This window comes from Zalophus californianus, chromosome 12 (assembly GCF_009762305.2).
Source record: "Zalophus californianus isolate mZalCal1 chromosome 12, mZalCal1.pri.v2, whole genome shotgun sequence".
Taxonomy (NCBI): domain Eukaryota; kingdom Metazoa; phylum Chordata; class Mammalia; order Carnivora; family Otariidae; genus Zalophus; species Zalophus californianus.
Window position 1 is genome coordinate 76755435 of NC_045606.1, and position 23319 is coordinate 76778753.

At 39.3% G+C, this 23319-nt stretch overlaps 1 protein-coding gene across 1 annotated transcript in view; it reads left to right on the forward strand.

Moving 5' to 3' along the window:
* Window positions 1–23319, forward strand: part of KCND2 (potassium voltage-gated channel subfamily D member 2) — a 489234-nt gene that overhangs the window by 447947 nt on the left and 17968 nt on the right. Inside the window, exon 2 of the mRNA XM_027574815.2 lies at window positions 22983–23145. Coding sequence (XP_027430616.1) covers window positions 22983–23145 — 163 coding nt within the window. The remainder of the gene's footprint in view (window positions 1–22982; window positions 23146–23319) is intronic.

Genomic DNA, 23319 nt, shown 5'->3' on the forward strand with positions numbered 1-23319 from the left:
ACACCTGATTTTAGTACACTGTGAGGACAATGAAGGGTGACATACAGCTCCCAAGTCTTTTTTTCAGACTTCTGTGTAAACTAGTAAAGGAGGCAGATACATACGTTTGCACACCAGGAATAAGGAATTATTTTTATTTGCAGACATTTATAATTGCTTTGCCATTGACTGGGCTATTAAACATTCAAATCTGAGTAGGGAGCAGGTAATTTAGTGCAGCAATATTTTCTCCTCAGCTTCATGTTTAAAATTGAAAAAAAGTTAAATTATACAATAATGCAATTGCAAATATTTTAGCCAGAAGGACATCGTACTCTCAGCCCTTTTTTGGAGAGAGAGACAGTTACAAACAAGGTCAACCATCCCCCCAGTTCTTTGGGTCTGGACTGATTTTGCATTTTTCTCCAGTTTTTCCTGCCATGAACTCCAGTTCTGAGGACAAATGCTCTAGCAACTATTAACAAAGACAAGTTTTTCTTATTTACCACTACAACTTGAGACTGTCTTGGCTTAAGGATCCATTACTTAGACTGTATCAAGAAAATTAACAAACAGGTTTTCTGGTCTGTTGAACTGATGAGAAAATTTAGTCTCATAAAGGTTGAGTAAGGGGCGCCTGGGTGGCTCAGTTGTTAAGCGTCTGCCTTCGGCTCAGGTCATGATCCCAGGGTCCTGGGATCGAGCCCCGCATCGGGCTCCCTGCTCGGCGGGAAGCCTGCTTCTCCCTCTCCCACTCCCCCTGCTTGTGTTCCCTCTCTCGCTGTCTCTCTCTCTCTCTCTCTCTGTCAAATAAATAAAAATCTTAAAAAGAAAGAAAGAAAAGAAGAAAGAAAGAAAGAAAGAGAGAGAGAGAAAGAAAGAAAGAAAGAAAGAAAGGTTGAGTAATTCACACAGCTAGTAAATGGGAGCATTAGAATTTGTACCAAGGGCTGGCAGAGTATGCGTTGTTACCCAATTCATTCAATAAGCTCACTAAAGCCAGGGATACAATGATGATAATATCTGTATGATCCTCCCAAAGTAGAGCTATTGCCTCCTTTACCCCACTCTGTCTCACTGTTTAAATTTACGTTCGTCAGTTAGCTCTGTTACAGTCTTATACACTAGAGTACACATTTTTTTTGTCTGTCTATACTGTTTCTCGCCTATTTTTTGTTTACTTTTCTGCCACTATTTGTCTAAAGATATAAATACACAGCATATTTCCTTAAACTACACTGCAATTAGAAACTTTTGCCCTAAACTTTTTCCTTAGTTTTCATATGTATATGATACAAAAAATGTAATGTAGATTATTTATCGCATTTTAAATACACTAACATATATATGATTTACAAATGATTAAATAAAATGACAAAGTAGTTTTCTCAATTGTCTGAGAGATGTCATACTCACCCTCTCATCGAAAATACTGATCTTAGCATTTGATCGAAGAGTCACTGATTTCACCATTATATTGCCTAGGTACATTTAGATTTCTAAGTCCACATCCCGTATAACATTTATAATTTACTCAGTACAACTGAAGGTTAGTTTCTGCAAAGCAGTGAATTCAATATTGTATTTGAATGACTTGCCTTCACTTTACCAGGATTCGTAAAACAGTTCAATGTCTGATAGCTATGAAGATGTTCTTTGTCAAACTTAATTTAAAAAGTACCAAAGGGGGTGCATCTGGGTGGCTCAGTCAGTTAAGCATCCAGCTTTTGATTTCTGCTCAAGGTCATGATCTCAGGGTCATGAGATGGAACCCCGCCTCAGGCCCCTGCTGGGTATGGAGCCTGCTTAAGATTTTCTCTCTCCCTCTCCCTCTGCCCCTCCCCCCCTCGACCCCCCCCCCCCCCCGCACTCACCACTCAAATGCGCTCTCTCTCTCTCTCTCTCTCTCTCTCTCTCTCTCTCTCTCGCTCTCTCTCTCAAAAAAGAGTACCAAATGCCCACACTGAAAGAAGTCGTGTTCTCTTATGAAAACAACTAGAGATAAATAGGCCATGGAGAGGGTCATGCCAGGAAAAGGAACCCAATAGGGCTCCCTAAGTTAGATCACATTAAGGAGATAGCCATTCTTGTCACTGAGGATTTGACATGAATTCTTTGTATTTCTTTAGGAATAAGTAAAAGACTTTAAATGTCTCTGCCCCCCCAACCCCCACACTTGCTCATGCGATCTCTCTCTCTCTGACACATAAATAAAAAATCTTAAAAAAAATATTTTTGAAAAAATCAATTTGGTACAGATTTGTACGAGTGAGTTTATTTTTTATTTTGGTTCATTTTAATATGAGGGTTCACCAACGTCTGTATTTATGGTTAGGATCATAATTTATTCTATTTAAGTACCAGGTTATAATCAGGCAACTCAATAAATGAACAAATCAAAATACACAAATGGGGGGGGACCTGGGTGGCTCAGTCGTTAAGCGTCTGCCTTCGGCTCAGGTCATGATCCACGGGTCCTGGGACCGTGAGCCCCCGCATCAGGCTCCCTGCTCCGCGGGAGGCCTGCTTCTCCCTCTCCCACTCCCCCTGCTTGTGTTCCCTCTCTCGCTGTATCTTTCTCTGTCAAATAAAAATTTTAAAATCTTTAAAAAAAATACACAAATGGACAGTAAAAGAACTTATTGCATAACAAAGACTCTAAATTATGTCAAGGAAAAAAAGAAGACTGAGTATTTATGCTCTGAATGACAGTTGATGTCTCAATTGAAAAGATTAAAAGTTAATGCAAACAGGTTCAGCTGATATGTCCTGCTCTCCTCTTTGTCAACCTGGGCCCTAAAAGGACTGAGATAGGAAAGCTGTAGCTTTTCCGTCTGGTAGGTCTGATTCGTACTGGGATCTGTGGAGCCTCTGTACTTTTTAAAACTTCGGTTTTATGGTTTTCTTTTGATTGGGGATTTATGAAATGTATTTGTTTAACTTAACTTTATAGTCTAGGAAAAATATCAATGAATAAAAAAGCATTAGATAAGGAGAGCAAACAGAAGTCCATAATGAAAAGAGGAAAGTATTTCCATCTAAGAAAATAAATTTAATTTGATTTTAAAACAGACAGAAATGAAAGAAATAGTAATCTTAAATCAGAAGTTCAAAAACCAGCTACAGGTTCCTGAAGTGATAGCTAAGCCTAAATTTCCTGAACAGATTCAGGATTGATCCTCGTTTGCTTCTGGAAAGACTTTTATTTCATCTGCAAGGCCCAGAGTGCCTGGGCTCAGATTTTGGCTCTGCCATTAATAAGCATGCACAACATCTATCTGCACAGTTCCATTCATAAATCTTTTGACTGCATGTGAGCCCTTTGAGGAATATGAGGTCAGGCCCACGTAGCTCCTCTTGCCTCTCCTGTGATTGTCCTTGTAGGCATCTCATCCCATTAAGCCCCCTTTCTCTTATTTGCAAAATAGATGGAGTAACAGTACCTACTTCATGGTGGGGTTATGAATGTATTATTAATGATTTTCCATATAAGGTTCTTACCTTAATGTCTAATAAATGTATTTACTATTTTAGCCAAGGTAGACTAGAAATGACCAGCATCATGTACACTCACGCCCTTCGTAAGGGAAGCACCTCAGGAGTCTCCAGGGACTCCAGACACCAACTCATCTCAACAGCAAGGAGTCCCCCTGGAGTAATAACGTCTGCACAAACCAGAAAGTAGGAAGACTGAATATGCTTAGCCCCACACTTTATAAATAAGCAAGCAGTTTCAGGTTAGATTATTTACTCAACGTCACAATCCTGGGAGGAGACAGAGCTGAACTTGACTGCAGGTACACTGACTTCATGTCTTGTCAAAATTAAAATGAAATCACTCACAATCATGTTGCTTCAGATAAAATGCCATCAACTGGCAAACAGTAACAAGGGGCATAATACATTAGTGTTTGATAATCAGTAACAGTAGTCTTTTTTTTTTTTTTTAAGCGGGTCAAAAATCTGGGCAAATGTGCCATCAGATGGATATGAATAGTGACGAGTGCCTCCATGTAAAACCCTCATTCAAATGATCCTGTCATCTCTTGCTACTCTGAAATTTAGTTGCATCAGTTTTTTCCCGAAACACACTAATATGCCAACTGGGACTTGCAGACCTCTTGTCTTTGGGAGGTTTTGCTGTCATGTTATTAACTATGTGAACTGAACAGTTTTAAAGGTGAGGGTAAGGACTCCAGAGGTCTGGATTGTGGTGACATACTACACTTGTTCTGGTTTGGCTTAGTGTTTCTGGAATATCAGAAGCAAATTCCATACATAGCAGTAATAATAGTGGCTTGATGACCAACATTTCCCCTGTGCAACAGCTTATTTCAGGGGAGCTAAAGAATAAAGAGGTTTTTGCTCATATCTGGCGGATAGTACCTCCTTTACAGTGCTCTCTTGAGCACATCAATTATTATTTAATCTCAAATGCTAATAGATATGCAATTAATACAAGAAAATCAAACATTTGATATGTAATTCTGAGCCCAACAGTCCTTCAGTTTCCCTAAACAAACTCACTTGTTTTCTTCATAAAAAAAAAAAAAAAAGTCATTTCCTTCCTACATGCTTCCATTGAGAGTGGTATGAACATATTCAATCATTGAGAATTTTAATTTACCATTTAAGTTGATCAGATAAAGCTTTCTTTAGATGATAAGGAAGTTCTGACAAAGAAAATAAACTACTGTTTTTATCTGATTATGTAAGTAAAAACATGTTGGTTAGAGAACACAATGTAATTAACATATAAAAAGTGTTCAGCTATAATTCATAGATTTGTTTATACTACAACATAGGATGAGCCAACATTGTGCTTGCAAATAACTATCCGTAGACACAACTGATCACACAGATGTAGTTTACCAGTTGTTATTTCTGATCCTTGAACTCTTGTTCCCAGAATCATATATTAATTTGGTATCACAAGAATTTAGAAATGTTCAGATACATTTTGTCTGTTCTATCTGTGTCATCCTGTTTGCTCACATTTAATATTTATGGCATTTACCTTCCCGTGGGGGGTAATACGGCATAATGAAATAGAGCATAAAAATGGAAAATCTCATTACAGTAGCCATCCCTAGCCTTTGGGAATGGAGACGTCCTTCTTTTCAAGTTTTGATTTTATAAGATACCTCATTTTTAATTAGAAAGGAGAATTCCATATACATACTCTTCAAGTGAATTAAATATACATTAGATTACAAAAAAAAAAAAAAACCTTTTTGGAAATAGTAAATAGCCCTTGAGATAATTAAAGACTTATTGGAATACTGGTGATCGATGATTATGAATCAAGAGCTTAGAGCCTGAAGATAGTGCAGACCAAATATCCCCAATATTCCTCCACGCATTTCTCTGGCTTTCCTTGGCATTCATCCTCTGAGGCATTAGAGATAGAGCACTGCCATTCCTGATCAAACTCGACTGATTAAAAAGGATCTTGGCTGGTAGAGGCAGTTGCTGTGGGTGACTCACATCTCTCTGCTTGCACATGGCAGGGCTTTGGCAGGGTGTTTAAAATAAGATAGTCTCTGATGTCCCCAAGGTTTGTTTTGTTTTATTTTGTTTTAGAAATGTTAAGATTAGTCTTGAAAAAAAGAAAAAATGATAGTTGCATAATGGGTAAGGTAAGAAATTGTTCAAGGGTGATTTTGCTCCTTTAAAACCACTCGGACATGACATATCTAATTTATGAAAGCATAGAAAATATTTCTATACCTATGTCTTTGCTTCCAGTTAATAGCCCTTAACCGGTGGCTGCTTTTCTTACCTGAATCCATTACTCTCTGGGAGTGAGATGTTCCTGCTCACGGAAGAAGACATTGCCATGTGAATGGTGGATGTTCTAATATACACAGGTGGAAAAACAACTAAAACAAACTCATTTAAATTATCCTCGAAGTCACTTACTTGCTATGTTAGTACACGAGAATTATAATTAGTACAAGATTACTTTTGTTTTTGAGTAGGAAAGCTGAGATATTAAAACAGCACATCACATTCATGAGAAAGATCATAGGGCTTAAAATTAACACCTATCACCATGGTCCCACATCCTCTTTCATTAATGGCACCCTATTTCAGTAGGTATATAGTGACAGCTCTTCACAGGAACCAAAATATATTCTCTGACTTTATATTAAGTGCAACATGTAACTTTCCATCTAAGTTTTCCACTTGCTATCTTTCCTAAAAACCACTTGTAGATTCATTTGACTTTTGTCATTAATTAATAATTAGGGAGTTAAACTTGTATCCATGCCTAATCAGTCTAGTTTAAAAAAAAAACTACTTTTCTTAAATGTGACATTTGTTTGAGATCATTCAGACAAATAATCAACTATGAGAACTTTCCTACTTCTTACTTTAGTAAGCCTAAGCAAAATTCCACTCAAAATTAACATATTTCTAGGATAGCAAGAGCTCATAATTTGAAGTGATTCACTCATTTCAAATCTAGAATCTTTTGAGATGTTTCAACAAGAAAGCCTCACAAAGGCAAAAACAAAATTACAATTTATTCATTCTAAAATATGAAATAATTAGCATCATACTACGTATAAGCGGTAAGTCAAAAAACCATGAATAAAGTTAGGAACTTATATAAAAACCTGTTTTTCTTCTGACTTCATTTAATAGAGTTTAATGTAAGAAAAACAAAACCTGTTGGCCACATTCCCCTTTTGACTTCCCTACGTTAATTTGTTTATTAGATTCTCTGCTCCCTTCTCCACACAGAGGGAGGTTTCATAAATGCACATTGACATGCCCACTGTAGGCTTATGTGGAAAGGAGAATTAATCCTCCATTGTGTAGCAGTCAAGTCCTATTTAGTGGTTTGCCTGCGAAGATCAATACAGGGTCTCTAAGGCATAATGGCTGGCTCCGTTCACTCTTGCTAGACAAACAAACGCCCTTTTTAAAAGTCAGTTCACGAAGAAAGCTTTTTCTAGGCACAACCTAGCCCTGAGTAAAACTTTAAACAGTCCAAGTTTGCATTTCAGCACTGCAGCCTTCATTTCTGAGCCCTTTTCCCTGCTTTGAATGTGACTTTGCCAACCTCTCCCCCATTAAAATCTGCCTTCAAGAAAATAATTTGATGTATAAATTCAATCCCAAAGAGAGACTCAAGAGTTCAAAGGCGTAATGTGTTACCACTCTCAAGAATAGTTGTATTTTAGCAAAGACAAGGATTCTTAGGCAGAATTAGTCTCTAATGGTGGAATTTAAGTCATTCAAAGAGCATGAGAGACATTTATCAGGAAGTTATTTCAATACCCTCATAGACAGGGACTTAACCCCCACCTACTCATAAGAGTACCTCTGCAGCAAGAAGTTGCCTGAAAGCCTCCTCACAACACATCCTTTTTTATTGTTTGGCTAATTCCTTTTTAATCTTCAATTCAGATTCAGTTCAAATCTCGCCTCCTTGAGGAACTATTTCCCAAGTATACTCAACTCCCAAGATATCCCACAATCTATTTCTATCATAGGAGTTACTACATTTCATTGTTCTGTCCAATGCTGCCTCTCTCCCAGCTAGAAGTCACTAAGAACAAGCACCGCTGCCTTTAATCTCTGCCTTCCCACACATAGCGCAGTGTTTGGCACATCACACACCCTTCCCTCCCCGCCCCCGCCCCCACCCCCACCCCCACCCCCCCCAAATTATGTAAGTAGCAGACAACACCAGGGCAATCAGCTCATCCCCCCGTTCATCTATTATATGCCCACTGACACCAGGCGACCAGTAATGGCAGAGAGGGCAGTAGAGGAAGAGATGGATGAGCTGGGATACAGAAGCTCCCCACCCTCTTGTCCCTAGGATGTACATTTCCTACAGTCAAGATATTACAAAATGTTTGATGAAATATGTTTAACAGTATTGAGGTAACATTTTGTTGGATGGTTTCAAACTCTTCCACAGGAAAGCAATGGTTAGCCTTTCCAAAGTAAGTTGATTATCCCGAGAATGTTCCCTCTAAGTCAGAGGTTGGTAAACTAGGACCCACAGTCAAATACAGCCCATCTCCTGTTTGTATACTGTGTGAGACCTTAGAGGAGCATTTACATGTTCAAATGGTTAGAAAAATAAAAATCAGAAGAATGTTTCTTGACACATAACACTATATGAAATTCAGATTTCAGTGTCCGCGAATAGCTTTTATTTATTTATGAACGCTGACATTTTTATTGGATGATAGTCACCCTCGTTCATTTATGGATTATCTAGGGCTGCTTTTGCACTACAACAAAGTTGAGTAGTTGTAACAGAAGCCATATGTCCTGCAAAGCCTAAAATTTTACCATCCTGCCCTTTACAAAAACAGTGCTCTAAATGAGCATATTAGGAACAACAAAGGCAACTCAATGACATTGTTTACATCTCTTTAAAAAAATAGTTCAGAAAGAATTGGGCCTGAGGAAAGGAGATTCACTTAGGGTTTAGGAGAGTAAGCCACTGGTGTGATCCTCCTTACTGTGAATAGCAGAGGTGTAAACAAGATAATTAACAATTATTTCTAGTAAAAGTTAGATCAGATAGAGCACAATGCAAGCAATAACCTTAGGCATTTGGGAGATAGTAGAAAAAGAACATAAATATACAGAAACCTGAGATCATGAGAGTTCAATTATTTATTACCCCCACTACCTTCCTTACCTGTGAGATCTTTTTGGAGGAAAAAAAGAACCAAATGTTAGATCTATTATCAGTATGAAAGTACCTCACTCATTACTAGAACTAGATGAAATTTTGAGGAAAGGAAGAAGGGAGGGAGAAAAGAAGGAAGGAAAAATATATTTAAGAGGAATATTTGCCTTCAGCTTTTATCACTTGCTTTAACTTATTTTTCTTTTTTTATACGTGGACGTTCACTACTTGATGTGCTTTTATTCCAGCAGACAACTTTATCTGTATTTATAAAACAAGCACATGTTTTGAGGACTATGTCAAGGATGTTTCTCCTGCCGTTTCAAGTTTAAGCCTTGTTTTCTCATAATGAAAATCAACCACCATTGATCCCATAGTGACTGTTCTGGGAGGTTAAGGTGCTGAATTTTGAAGGCTTTACCCTACAACTGCAAATAAACCATTATCATCAGCTCTCATTAGTGGTAGAAACATAAGGTTGTCAAACACATTGTAAAAGAGTATTCTAGCTATCCATGTTAATGACATCTATAATGGAACCACTATGTTCTTTCTCGTGTTTAATTTAAAGCACACATTATATGTTTATATTTTATTGCCAAACCCTCATCCACCATCTTATATTCTCCTTTAAACATAAGAATATTTTTTTCTTTATTTAAATTTATAACTAACAGCCAGGCTCTGGCATGTTTAGCTATAGACTTTCATTACTGTAATAAAAAACAACAACAAAAAGAAAAACTAACTCCTGCAACGAGAGGGTCATGAGCAACGGCACTAACTGTGGAGCTATGTTCATTTTAAAAGGCAACTTGGTTTTACATATATTCACCTGCCCTTAGAATATGCTTTAATTTATTACTAATGGTATTCTCAATGATCTGTTGAAGGATACAACTCTGAAATGGTTTTTTCTAATTAAGAGCCTCTTGCCAGCACTTAGTCTCCACGAGGCTCAGAAGCCCCAGGGGCCAGCTTTTATTACACACTGTGCCCATTTCATACAAGTAGAACATTTTACAGTCATCAAATCTAGCTGGACATCTCTATACTGTAGCTTCATGTTTGGCGTTTTTCTCCTCACTCTATCAAAACAGATAGTTTGGTTGTTTAGCTTATTTTAAATGTACAAGCGATTGAAATGCACCTCTTTGACAGAAACTGAAAAGCCTTGAGCCTGCTCTAGACAATGCAACTTTCCCTCAGTCCCTATGCAGCTTCCTAGGCCTGTGGTGTCTCAAAATACAGGATGACGGGACACCCAGCGCAGCTACCCAGAGAGGTCCTCTTGGTCTCACTACCGGGATTCTAATTCAGATCAAATGTGATCTTCTGCTTTTAGGGGAAGGGCTGGAGTCTGTCCACAAAATAACAGCTCTGCATCTGGGTCATAACATCTTAGACCAGAACGACCTTAGCAGGGAGCTATGGTGCGGTAGGCAGAGCCTGGGTTTGGGGGGTGGGGGAAAGCCCTGGGTCCCAGTTTGGTTATGCCTCTTACTAGCTGTCCAGACTCCAGGGGGCTCCATTTGCCAGACTGGCCTGTCATCTGACTTTCTGCCAGTATGGACAATGGGAACATCGGCAGGAGATGGGAAGGTAGGGTTAGCGGAGAGACACCAGGGTATTTGTCCCTCTTTGCATCTTCTAAGGCAGCAGCTGACCCTCTTTAGTGGTTCTAGTTCCGCCCCTAAAGGCCTGCTAAAGATCCAGCTGCCACCAGGGACTCGGCCTTTAGGCTCAGAAAGCTGTGTTGTCCTTTGCCTGTCCAGCCTCACGGGGGTTGTGGCTTGGACTGCCATCTCCTGCCTCATCTCTAGCCCCGTTCTCAGCGACCGCAGTGCCACACCCAGCCCCCTTCATTCTCTTCATTAAGTCCTTGCTGCTATAAATAATTGGGGTGGTTTCTGTTTTCCTGCTTAGGCTCTGAATACAGACAATACTATTACCTTAATTACCTTAAAAGTAAGGCATTGTGCCTATAACCTAATCTCATTTCCAGAAAAAGTAAGCGTAGTTAGGAACATACAAAGAGATGTAAGAAATTATGATTTTATGTGCTTGAAATGTGGCATATATTCTGGAATTTTTAATTTCTATTTCAACTTATTTTCACCTGCTTTGTTTCCTCTTTTTCTTTAAAATGAAACATCAGGAAAATGATTTTTTCTAAGATTTTTATTTTTAAGTAAGCTCACACCCAAAGTAGGGCTCGAACTTACAACCCCAAGATCAAGAGTTGCATGCTCTACCAACTGAGCCAGTCAGGCACCCCGAAAGTAACTTCTTTATAGAAGGTTCTTTTTAGTTCATTTAGGTTTAAGCAGGTATACTTTTTTGTTTCATTTTTATTTAGTTTATTTTATTATTACTATTTTTTAACTATATACAATCAGAATGCAACTACAGGAGCATTTTCATATAGGAATCTGACTGGTTAGAACTATAAAGGTAGAGATATGAATTTATTTAAGGCCCTCTTCATTTATGCTTATTTAGGATACACCCTAATTTACATAGTTAATAGAAAGAATGACCATTCAATCAATGCTTTAACTGCCTAAGAAGAGGCAAAAGAATCTAAACATAAAATGCATATAATATCTTCATTTAATTTTAGGAGATAACTTTGTCTCTCATTGAACAGCATAGAATTGTTCTCCAAAAGCCTCTCTAATGTAAATACAGGCCATTGGATTCTCATCAAAAACAAAGTTTGTTTAAGGATATAGAAACTTTCTAGGTTAAATTGAAGACTTGAATTTTAGTAGAAATACCTGACTGTCTTTGGGAGGTTAAATCACAGCTTCTCTGCTCTGCTTTCCTTTTGTATTTAAACAGCTGTGACTCCTTACATGAAGCATAATCATATTAAATTATTTATCCCTAAAGAATTTTGGAATTTTTAGCAGGAAAGAAGTCCCTCATCAGTGACTAGGCAGAGCCATGCATAAATGAAGAAGGACCAAGGCAGGTCTACCATCTGGCTGTATGACTCATGAGAAACTACCTTTGATGGTGAGCTAGAGACTGGACCCTCAACTCCACCACAAGATAACAGGAGCCCAGGTTCTGCCCAGGGTGGTCAGTTGAGTGAAGGGCGCCTGGACAGTCCTGGGATTGCCATTAGATCGTGCTGTTGACTGAATATTTGTGTCCCCCCAAATTCATATGTTAAATCCTAACACTCAGTGTGGTGGGATTAGGAGATGGGGCCTTTGGGGGTGATCAGGTCATGAGGTGGAGCCCTCAAGAGTGGGATTAAGGCCCAGAGAGCTCCCTTCCCCCGCCACCATGTGAGAACACAGTGAAAAGACAGTTCTCTATGAACTAGGAAGTGGGTTCTCATCAGACACTAACTCTGTAGTGCCTTGACCTTGGACTTCCCGGCCCCCAGATCTACAGGAGGGACACAGCCTGCATTTGGGTCTCAGAGCCTAATTCCCTGCCCTAATTGAGGGGGAAGGGGGGAAGTCTTACCTCCAGCACAGTTAGAATTTTGTGTTTTCTTTTCTGTAAAGCTCAAGTAGACGATGGGCAGCAAAATTAGCAGGCCTTCCTGGGCAGAGTTAGAAACAAGAGATGTGTTAGGTCCTTACTAGATAATCTATAAGTAATTTCAAATGTACAGTCCAAAATGAAATAGGTAAATACTTAAAGATATCTTAAAGGTGTCATGAGGCCGATAATGGCTAATAGGTTTGAGACAGTGTAAACTCAGGTGGAAAGAGATGAAAACTTTCAGGATAAACATCTCCACTTCATGCTTTGATGATACCTAACTGATTTCTTCCCTAAGACGTGCTGCAGACATGACTCTGGGGAGTGTCTCCTCCTTCCTCCCATGGCAAAGGCACTTAGTAGTCTTTGAATGGATTGTAGCCAGTAAATAATGTTGATGGTATCAGCAAGTGAGATAGGAGGCTGGTTATAAGAAAACAAACTTAGGAACAGAACTGTTGAAATGGCCCTGGGCTTGGGCTCCTTGGGTGACCGCCTGCAGGCAACAGCAGTGACATGGCCTCAGGCAGGGCAGGGAGCTTCCTCCAACAGTTCTGGCTCAAAGGACAGGAAGAGAGGAAGCCACGCTGCAGGTAATTGAGGAAAGCCCCCAGGGTGAGAGCAGCTCTCATAGTGTTGAAGATGAAACCCCCTGGGATGCCAAACCGAGAGAGGCATGCTCTGGAAGCTGGTGCCATCAGCCCAAAGCCAAAATGACCAGGCATTCGCCGGGACCTTGATATGCTTGATGGATTAACGTTCATCTGAGGGAAGACAGGCAGACCTCCTCCAATATACTCCCAGGGCATAACCGGAAAGGACCAAGTTAAGAAAAATGGATACCAAACAATGGAATTCTCAGAAATTGCTAGTGCTCACTATCTAAGATTAGCAGCATCTTCGAGAAGATTAGAGAGATATGGAAAGAGCCTGCTATTTCCCAGCATGATACGTGAGATTCAGGGAACCAGCGGTCCTATTCATTCGTGTTGCTGGGTATTTGAGGATTACAAAATCTGTCAAATTTGGGAGGATTTGTATTTTAGAAATTCTAGCAGGGTATGTGTTGGTTAAGCATGTGATAATGGAAAACAAGTAGGAATTAGAAAATTGTCAGTTCTTTCGGCTTCTCTGTTCATTTAAAAATCATGTAGGTTAAAAATGATTTCTCTGGGTTTAAAAAGTGAGATTAATTGACAGTGTAGAACTAGGTTATTCTGAGTATATCATCTAAGTATTCAAAGAGGAATTTAGACATATTGAGGAAAGGAGATGGTGCCGGGCTTGGAGAAAGAAAGGAAATCTGGTGAAAAGAGAAAGAGCAGTGGATGTGTCTTCCCCTTTACTCGCTTCCATATTTATTGGTTACCATTAGACCTCTCCCTGGAGGATTTATTTAAGCAGTAAACATTTATTGGGTTTCAACTGTTTGCTCAGCTCTGGGCAAGGTCTCTGCTAGACTTGGGCTTATAATGATGACAGGATCCTTGACCTCCTGAACCTCTTAGTTTAGAGAGAGAACAGACCTTTAAAAAACTAATTGTACTTCGTTAGTTGCAAGCAGCATTGGAGGCAGTGGGGAGGGAAAACATCACTCTGATTGGACAGAGATAAAGTGGTCAAGAAGTTCTTCAAAGAAGAACTGATACTTGAGCTTTATCAGTGTAAATGAGGAGATCACCCAAAGGATTTATGCAAAGGGGGATATTCTAGAAAGAACAATATATAAAAAGGCATGGAGGAATGGAAAGACATAATACAAGCCAGTAATTGGAATTGATTTGTTCCAAGTGGAGCATAGCGATGTGTGGGTGAGCGAGGAGGTTGGGATGGCCACGTCATGAAGAGCTGTGTCTGTCCTGCTAAGGAGCTGGAGTTTTTTCCTGCAGGTGATAGAGCAACAAGGAAGGCTTTTATGTCAGAGAATGACAAGATCCGACTCTAAGCTATGTGAGAGTGAAAGGATAGCTCCAGGCAACAAAGACTAAAACCCCAAAGCAGGAGAAAACAGTTCCGGTGGTCCTACAGCTGGGAAAGTCAGCTCCCAGCGTTTTTAGAATGTTGTGCCTCACAATAACTGATTGTACATGTATTTTTATAACCTTGTTAAAAATGAAGACTAAAGTAAACGTTACACATGTAGGCTCTGATTAGCATACTTTGAAAATAAAGCATTCTTTAAAGGAGACTATAAAGAGTTCTATTGACGATATTCATTTAGGTAAAAAACACTTTTTAGGATATTCGGTCATAATCATATGTTGCATTTATAACCTTTAAAGCCTCATTTGATCATATAATAGGCAAAAAAAAAAAAAAAAAAAAACGAGAGAAAACAGGATCAGAAAAGAATTTGTTTTAGAAAAAGGCACAAGCTAGAGGCACACAGTTAGTAAGCCCGCCTGAAATCCACTGTTGAGAGGTTAGAGCATAAATGTGAGTAGATGTGGTAAAAGCATTTTGGCCGTTCCTCAATTTTCCCCTTCTTCTCTATATGCAACCCCAGTCCTTTCATTTTCCCTAACTTTCACACTAAGGGTCTTGGTTAAAGGGCTTCTTGTTTAAAATTACACTTTAGTGATATCTCACATTACAGAAATATACCTATCTTTCTGAAAGAAATAGAAAATGCTGTCAGAATTATTTTACATCTTTTTTTGAAATACCATGAAAATAGATAATCTATGAAATTGGTGAGGTTTTGTCCTGTTCAACTATTTCCAGAGAAATAAGATGCCCAAAATATATCCTAAATATTAGATGCGTGTAGGCAAAGATAAGGAATTGGTACAGGCAACTTACTGGAAATACTTTCAGCTTACGAAAACCAAAAAAAGATCCTGGTTGGTTTCCAAACTTTCGTTTAGGTTTTTATGCCCCCTAGTGGGTATTTGCCATTTCTGCAGTTGTAAAATAATGCTGATATTTTTATGGCATTTCCTTTGTGCAATATGTGCTCAAGCATTTATACCAACAATGTATGACATTGATTGACATGCCCTTACATATTCGAACCAAAGTGTTTAACATTAGTTGAACCAAAAACTTTTGATAGTTTAGTAAAAGCTCTGAAAACTTTTAGGAAAATGTCTATGAAGACACACTATCATGGAGTTCTCTGACCCGCTTGACTTTTATCAAGTTCATAAGAATCCATCCATTCCTGGTTAAGATCCTCTAATGAAGGTGCGGCATCCTCTAGCTGCCCCTTTCTTTTAGTAAATGTGAAAATTATTAATGTTGAGAACAGTAGGAAAAGCAAAAAGGAAACCTACACTTTTAAAAGAATGGCAGCTAAAAATTTGGCTTAGACTTAAAGAAACAGGAGAGAACACAGAATAACTTTAAATAACTACGCATGTGAAATAATCCAAAAAAATTCTCAAGCTTTCAACGCAGCTAGGACAGTATAAGATTGATCCTACAGGCAAGAGAGGTGAAGTCAAAACCAAAGCTTTTTAGGCAAACGTTGATTTTAAAATGTAAAAAAAAAAAAATCTTCCTATTGTTGAAGTAATACTAGGGTCCCTCTGGCAAACAAGTTGCCTACCACAAGCAAGTGTTATATAGCAACACTTAAAAAAAGTCATTTGCTATTTGTATACATTGCAGCTACTACAAAAATTAGCCATCAAACTAGGATCCTTCTAGAATGCCAAACTGATAGCAGAAAATCCATGAATAACTAGCTACTGAGACCCTAAGGAGTAGAATTATTATTTGAGAAGTGATCCAGCTTTCAGATCAGAAGAAATGATTTCACAGACCTCTCTGACCAGTAGTTATGTCTAGGAGAAAATTCAAGCACAAAATCAGTAATTAAAATACACACACACACATCAGTTAATAGCTTTTACCAGGTTATTATTATACATATCACTTCATTTAATTTTTTTAAGGATACTGTCTTAGTCCACTCGGGCTGCTATAACAAAATACCACAGACTTGGTAGTTTATAAAAAACAAAAATGTATTTCTCACAGTTCTGGAGGCTGAGAAGTTCAAGATATCATGTCACCAACAGGTTCAGTGAGGGCTCGTTTCCAGGTTCATAGACTGCCCTTCTTGCTCTGAACTCACATGGTGGAAGGGGCTAAGGAGCTGTGTAGGGTCTCTTTTTATAAGCCCAACGATCCCATTTGTGAGGGCTCTGCTCTTGTGACCGAATCACCTCCCAAAGCCTCCACCTCTGAATATCATCCTATTAAGCGTTAGGATTTCAAGGTATGAATTTGGGGGAGACGCATTCAGACATATCATAGCCGATTACCTGTTTTTCAAATACTTCCATTTCCAAATACAAATTCATATCCCATACGAAGTTGCGGGGTTTTGTTTTTGTTTTCACCAAACGTGGTAGCTTTTACTGAGCCAGCACCTGCCCTAGACGATGCACAGGATGCTCCTGGAGTTCTGTGCAGGTGCACAGGATCCATTCACTCGATTCCTTCCACCTAGCAATTCAAGACGTTTTCATTGTGAATAAGAGAAAGGGAGAGCACAAGATTGAATTACAGTAAGCATTGAGGTTTACATTTAAATCAGCATTTCCTTCCTGTTATATGTAGATCTTTTCTACCTTCCTGAGTGTTGATAAAATACATGGCTTTTGTTTTCTTAGTATCCATGGGAAGTAGTTTCACAGATGAAAAGTCATTCCTTAGCTGGGGAGGTTTGCTTATATAACATCTCTCCTTTATAAAATGAGCCTACATTTATACTCTTCGAATAAAAAGAGAAGAAAAAAATAGAAACTATATGAATAGGACGAGGAAGCTAACAGTATTGCTTAAGAAAATTCCAGGAAATATTTCTCCATTTGAGATCTAAAGACAACTGTACTTGAGGCATATGATTGCTGGACAAATGCCAAAAGGGGGAAAATTGAGTGGATATAATAAAATTTGGTTTACAATGTATTATGTTTAAAAAATTACACACACTGGGGCGCCTGGGTGGCTCAGTTGGTTAAGCATCTGCCTTTGGTTCAGGTCATGATCTCAGGGTCCTGGGATCGAGCCCCATGTCAGGCTCTCTGCTCAGCGGGGAGCCTGCTTCTCCCTCTGCCCTCTGCTCCCAGCTTGTGCTCTCTCTCTCTCTCTCTCAAATAAATAAATAAAATCTTTAAAAAAGTTACACACACTTTCTATTTTCATATTACTTGATAAACTGGGAAGATGGATGGATGGATGGATGGATGGATGGGTGGGTGGATAGATAGAAGGAAGATATAGGCATTCTATTTGTTTGTCTGAATTAACCAGATTTAGCCACTTTTCTGTCATTGAGTGCATGCCACAATTTAAGTACTTTGCAGAAACTTTTGGTTGACATCTGAGATCAAAATCTTCAAGAACCAATAGTGGAATTTTTTCTGGGGAATTGGTCTTCTGTTTAATAGGGTCTTTAACATGTGGCAAAAGATATTTTAATTAAGTATTTTAGGCAGTATGTGCAAATTTAGAATTAATATTTTTATGTGAATGATACCTCCATGTTGTACCTTTTTAACTGATATGAGGAGGGAAAGAGGCAACAAACCTAAGGTTTGACAGATGTCCAGGATGAAAACAAAAAAGCAGAAAGAAACTGGACTGGCTCTACATGGTGAATGGAAGAGCAAAGTGGGAAAAGTGAGAAGCAGAGCAAAGTAAAAAGATGGGGAAACTTCCTTTCAATTAACAAAGTTCAAGTCTGCGTATTTCTAGTATGTAAAACTTTTGGAGAGTGATTCTTTTATACTATGCCATCCTTTCTCCTGTTTTCTTCTTTTAGGAATTCAGTATTTATCTTAGTAGACCTTAAAAGCCCCTTATAACCTTTTAACAAATTTTCTTTAAATATAGAAAAAAAATGTCTCTGTGAAAAACAAAACCACGTCTACATAATTTTTTGATGTCAATCTTTTTGGGAAAGGGGTGTTTGAAGACTGGGGACATCAGATTAAATTCTGTAGAAAAACAGAAAGACTAGAATATATAATATCACGGGGCTTAGCACTCATTTAAAGATGGGGGTCAGGAAAAATGAGGTGTGTTTTTACATAGAATGAAAAGAATAAAATGCCAACCAGGAAACAAAATGCCTCGGATAGAAATCATCATTAAAAGATGGAAGTACTGTAGGCAACACATAAACTACAGGATCATTTAGCTGAGTTGAGTGTCACCTCTCATTATGAAGCTTTCTCTTCTACGCCTTTCCTCCATCATTGTGAGATAGGATTCCTGAGCTGTATAACGCTATTTTGCTTCTTACTAGGAGTTTGAATACTAGTTAAAAGAGCCTTTGTTAAACAAAGGGAAGCAGCTGATTTTGCCAGAGAGCTATTTCCTATCCCCAGTAGATTCTGGGCCCAATTTTAAGTTTGCAGATAAAAATTACCTGTTTCCATTCTCAAGGTGATTCCTAAGTGAGAAGAGAGACAAATGGACAACGGTAAGACCAGATACAAACCACGCTGGGTATTTGTCGTGATTCGCCGACGTAGTTGAACTAGTGAAATATGCTTAATTTTGCAAAGAGAAACAACAGTCCAATCTTAAGAGCAGGAGGCAGAGCAGAAAGAGCCGTAGATACAGTACGGGGGCGGGGAGGGGAGAATGTGGAGGGAGGCAGCGTGTGCTCCTCCGGGATCAGCCTGAGGGGGTCCCACAGAGCAGTCAGGGGCAGCCTCCCAGCAGCTCGCTGGCCGCACCCTCGGGCACCCCCACCGCGGCCCCCTGCCCGCACCCACGGGCACCCCCACCGCGGCCCCCTGCCCGCATCCACGGGCACCCCCACCGCGGCCCCTTGCCCGCACCCAGGCACGCCCACCGCAGCCCCCTGCCTGCCCTGCTCCCCATGCCCTCCCCACATCTCCCTCTGCCCCAGCCTCACAACAGCGGAGCCCTGGGGCCCATCCTCATTTTCTGTATCATGAAAAGCATCTGTCTTTTTACTCAAGAGTAAAACGATGGGAGGAGATGTCCCCACCAGTGAGCACTTTGTTGTCCCACCCACGGTCCCTTTGCACCATGATCACGGAAGGTGTGGCCAGTTCCCCTCAAGCGCTTACCTTTGCTTTCCTGATTGTGAAGGAAATTTGAATTGTAAAACAAATATGGTGGAGGTAAATAATAAATACTGAATTTGATGCAGATTAGCACAGCTCTGTGACATTAAAGCACTCCTATCTGTTATCTCTCTTCCCTTACGGGTCCTTCTAGGCTGAATTTTCTGCCTTTCGGCAAGCTGGCTCACATCTTTACTTTCTATCCCCTTGTTACAAAATGAACAAGAAATTTCACTTTACTCATTTTTTTCCTCTCTGAGTAACAAGTTCACTTTCTGCTTTATTTATTTATATTAGAATCTGTTTACATTCAAAAAGGATTTGCAATGATTATTTCTCTAGTTGAATCCTGGGCACCTTGTCAAAAATTGCTTTCCCAGGAAAACCTGCTTTATCAATTGGCTCAGAATCCCTTTGACTGAATCCCTCAGTTTATTTTCTCCCTTCTTCTTTTAGGTAAAGACTTTCTGAACGTATGATTATCTTCCATCCCTACCACCACCACCACCTGCTGCCTGAACTTACCAGCCTTCTGTCTTCTTAAAATCTTACTGAGTTTTGGGTCCATACCACACAGTTTAGCCCTTAATTTTCTCTAATAATTACAAGAGTGCTGGCCTTGCCTACTCTATGATACAGTGAGCCTAGGATACAAAAAGTAGCTTATAAATAGTAATTTTAAAAAATCTCTTAGAGGAAGACAGGAAAAACTTTATTTTGGATTCATTTCACTATCTTATTTATTTTATTTTATTTTATGTATTTATATCTTACAAAGTTTATTTGAATCACATGGGTTCAATGCTTGTTTATTCTGGCCACAACAAATATAGCTGAATTTTATTTATTTTCCCTTTTGAGAAACACTTTCTAGACCCTGCTTGGTAGACCTTGAAATCAAATCCCTTTTTTGAAAAGCAGCTTGTATGTGTGTATGTGTGTGTGTTTTAGTCCTTTTCCAGGACCTACTGTATAATCGGTGCAAAGAGAAAAAAAGAGGTCAATAAAATATGACTGGGCACTCAGTGTGAACTGTGGCAAACATAGAAATTGGCTCACGTGCACACAGCATTGTATAAAAAGTTGATCTTCCAATTCCACTGACAGATCCCTATAGTAAGAAAGTCCTCACGACTTTTTTGCTCACCTTATAAATTCTTTTATGTGTGACTGTTTCCTTACTAACAAACCTCAGATTATGATTTACCTTCCCGGATGGACTACAGAAAGAGCCCCTGTTGGGGCACCCAAGGGGCTCAGTTGGATAAGCAGCTGCCTTCCACTCGGGTCATAATCCCAGAGTCCTGGGCTCGGGTCATGATCCTGGAGCCCTGGGATAGAGCCCCACATGGCCTGCTTCTCCCTCTGCCCCTCCCCTTGCTCATGTGCTCTCTGGCGTGCTCTCTCTCAAATGAATAAAATCTTAAAAAAAAAAAAGAAAGAAAGAAAGAGACCCTGTTTCATATGGACACAGCATTCCAATTCCTGGGTTTTTTTCTATTTTTTTGTTTGTTTGTTTTACTATAAATTAATTCTGTCGTTCTAATGCCAAAATTTTGTGGGAATTTTAGTTACAGTGAATTAGCTCAACTGCTGATCACCGCAAAACACTGACAAGAATGAGTAACTGAGCCTTCAAAACAAGGACCAGAACATGTAATGGGGTCACCAAATGTGCTAGTCAGTAGAGCCTGCTGTCACTCTCACCTCCCTTTCCTGGACCAATCCCTCTGCAACTTTCCTTTCTATATTGACACACAAATGTGTTCCCATAAAACAATGTTAGAGTGATCATTACCTAGGCCACCCTTCAGGATACAATGCAACCTCAAGTCCTCCTAAACCTCCTTGAGTCTGGATTCCAATACCTGAGCTCATCTCAGAGTGTTGAGCACCCCAGAGCCTCAAAGTGAACATGGAGTAGTTAGGGCTCTACAGGCATAGCTAGGTAACTTCTGCAGTCCTATGATCAAAAGGTCTTCTTGCTCCCTTCCCAGGGATGAATCCTTAGAAGAACTCTGTATCAGTAAGGTAGAGAAAAATGGATTCTTCAACTAATATTTATTAAGAGCCTGCTTTGTGCTGGTGAGACACTCAATAGAGCAGATCCTGCTTTGTGGAGGTTATATTCTAATGATAGCAGGGCAGGTGGGTAGTCAAAAAATAAATATGTTAATAAATTATAAAATATCATGTGTTAACAGTACTGTGAAGGCCCTTCAATGGGGAAATGCTATCGAGAATGACTAGGGGAGAGAATAAGACCACTGTGGATAAGGTAGCCAGAAAATAACGTACGGAATGGACACATGTAAGCCTCAACCTGAATAATGATGGTCTGGTGTCCGCACATGTGAACAGAAAGCCAGATGGCCAGTGTGGCTGGAGGACAGTGGACTTAGTGTGAAATACAGGCAGTAATTAAACAATATGGGCTCTCGGAGATGAACATGAGGAGTTTGGATTTATTTTAGTTCCAAGTCTATTAGAAGGTTTAAGCAAAGTAGCAAAGGTCCAATCTCCATTCTAAAACCGTAACTCTGGCTACTATGTTGGCATGAATTGTAAAGTGGGAAATATGGAAGAGAGAGTCCAGGTAAGAAGCTACATCATCTACCCATGACTCTGGCAAGGGATGGGGATAGCTTGGATTGTTGTGGTAAAATGGAGGTTAAGGAAAGAGACCCGAATGGGACATAATTTGGTTGGGTCAGTGATAACAAGACCAGCTCAGAAATGAGATGCAGGGACTCTTTCAAGTTTGGTGTGAGCACCTGGGTGGTTTGCAGTTCCATGTAACTGGAGGTGATAGACTGTGGGAGGAACAGGTTTGAGGGTGGCAGAAATAAGAGGTCCTTTTTGGCTAATTTGTCTTAATTGGCTCTTAATAGGTTCTTAAAAAATCCAGGGGTAGGAAAAAGCAGACCAGACCACTGAAGATATGAGTCTGATTTTCAAGATAGGCATCAGGGCTGTCAATATAAATTAGGGCATCAGCAGCATATAGGTAACTGCCAACTATGAGACGGGATGAAATCACATAGGAAAGGGTTTATATGGAGACAGTAAGAGTCTGAGACCCACGTTACCCCAGGATTTAGAAATCAAATAAGGGGGGGAAAGCCAGAAAAGAAGATGGAGAAGTAGCCAATGAGGTAGGAGGACCACAAAGGGAATTTTCTAATACTGAAGCCAAAAGAAAGTGTTGCAAGGAGAGAGAAAACTAATTAAATACAAATGAGAGATTGAATAAGATCATCATGGAGAAATGACCACTGGAGTTAACAAGTGAAGGTCAATGAGACCTTGGAAAATTTGTTTTTTAAGTGATTATATTTGACAAAAGGAATGTGCTATACCACTTTTTCTACTTGAATTTTGTAACCAATCTAATGCTGAAAAAATTAAGTGGAAAAGGATGTTATCTAGATTATAAAATTCAGCATGGAAATACTGACTATAAATAAATATAAAGAACTTTGCCATATTATATAAAGGACAAATTGAAGAGCTATCATTACATCATCTGGCTTAAAATATTTTCCAATCAAAGAGATATCTAAATGTTATAATCAATTCCTGCAAGATTGAAAGATAATTTTTTATATTCAGATATTCATAATTTCTGGTTTATTAAAGTCTTAACCCATGTATATTGTCATCATGAAATAGAGATAGATTGGTCCAAAAGAATCATTTGAATTAAGGTAAAAAGCTATTTGTGGCAGGCAGAAATAACTTTCTGTGACTTAAAACCTTACTTTTTTTCTCTAACCCAGGTATGGGGACATGGTACCAAAAACCATAGCAGGGAAGATTTTTGGTTCCATCTGTTCGCTGAGTGGGGTCTTGGTCATTGCTCTTCCCGTTCCGGTGATTGTATCTAACTTCAGTCGGATCTACCACCAAAATCAACGAGCAGACAAACGGAGAGCACAGAAGGTGTGTATTCAGCTCTGGGCTGCCATGATTTAGCATCTCCCACTTTTTATAGTGAGCTTTACAATCCATTACTGGCTATTCAGTGTTCCAGATTCCGTCCATAGTTGCATCAGTCAGCACAAGCTAGGTTATACCACAGTAAAAAAAAAAAAAAGAACCTTAATATCTCAGTGG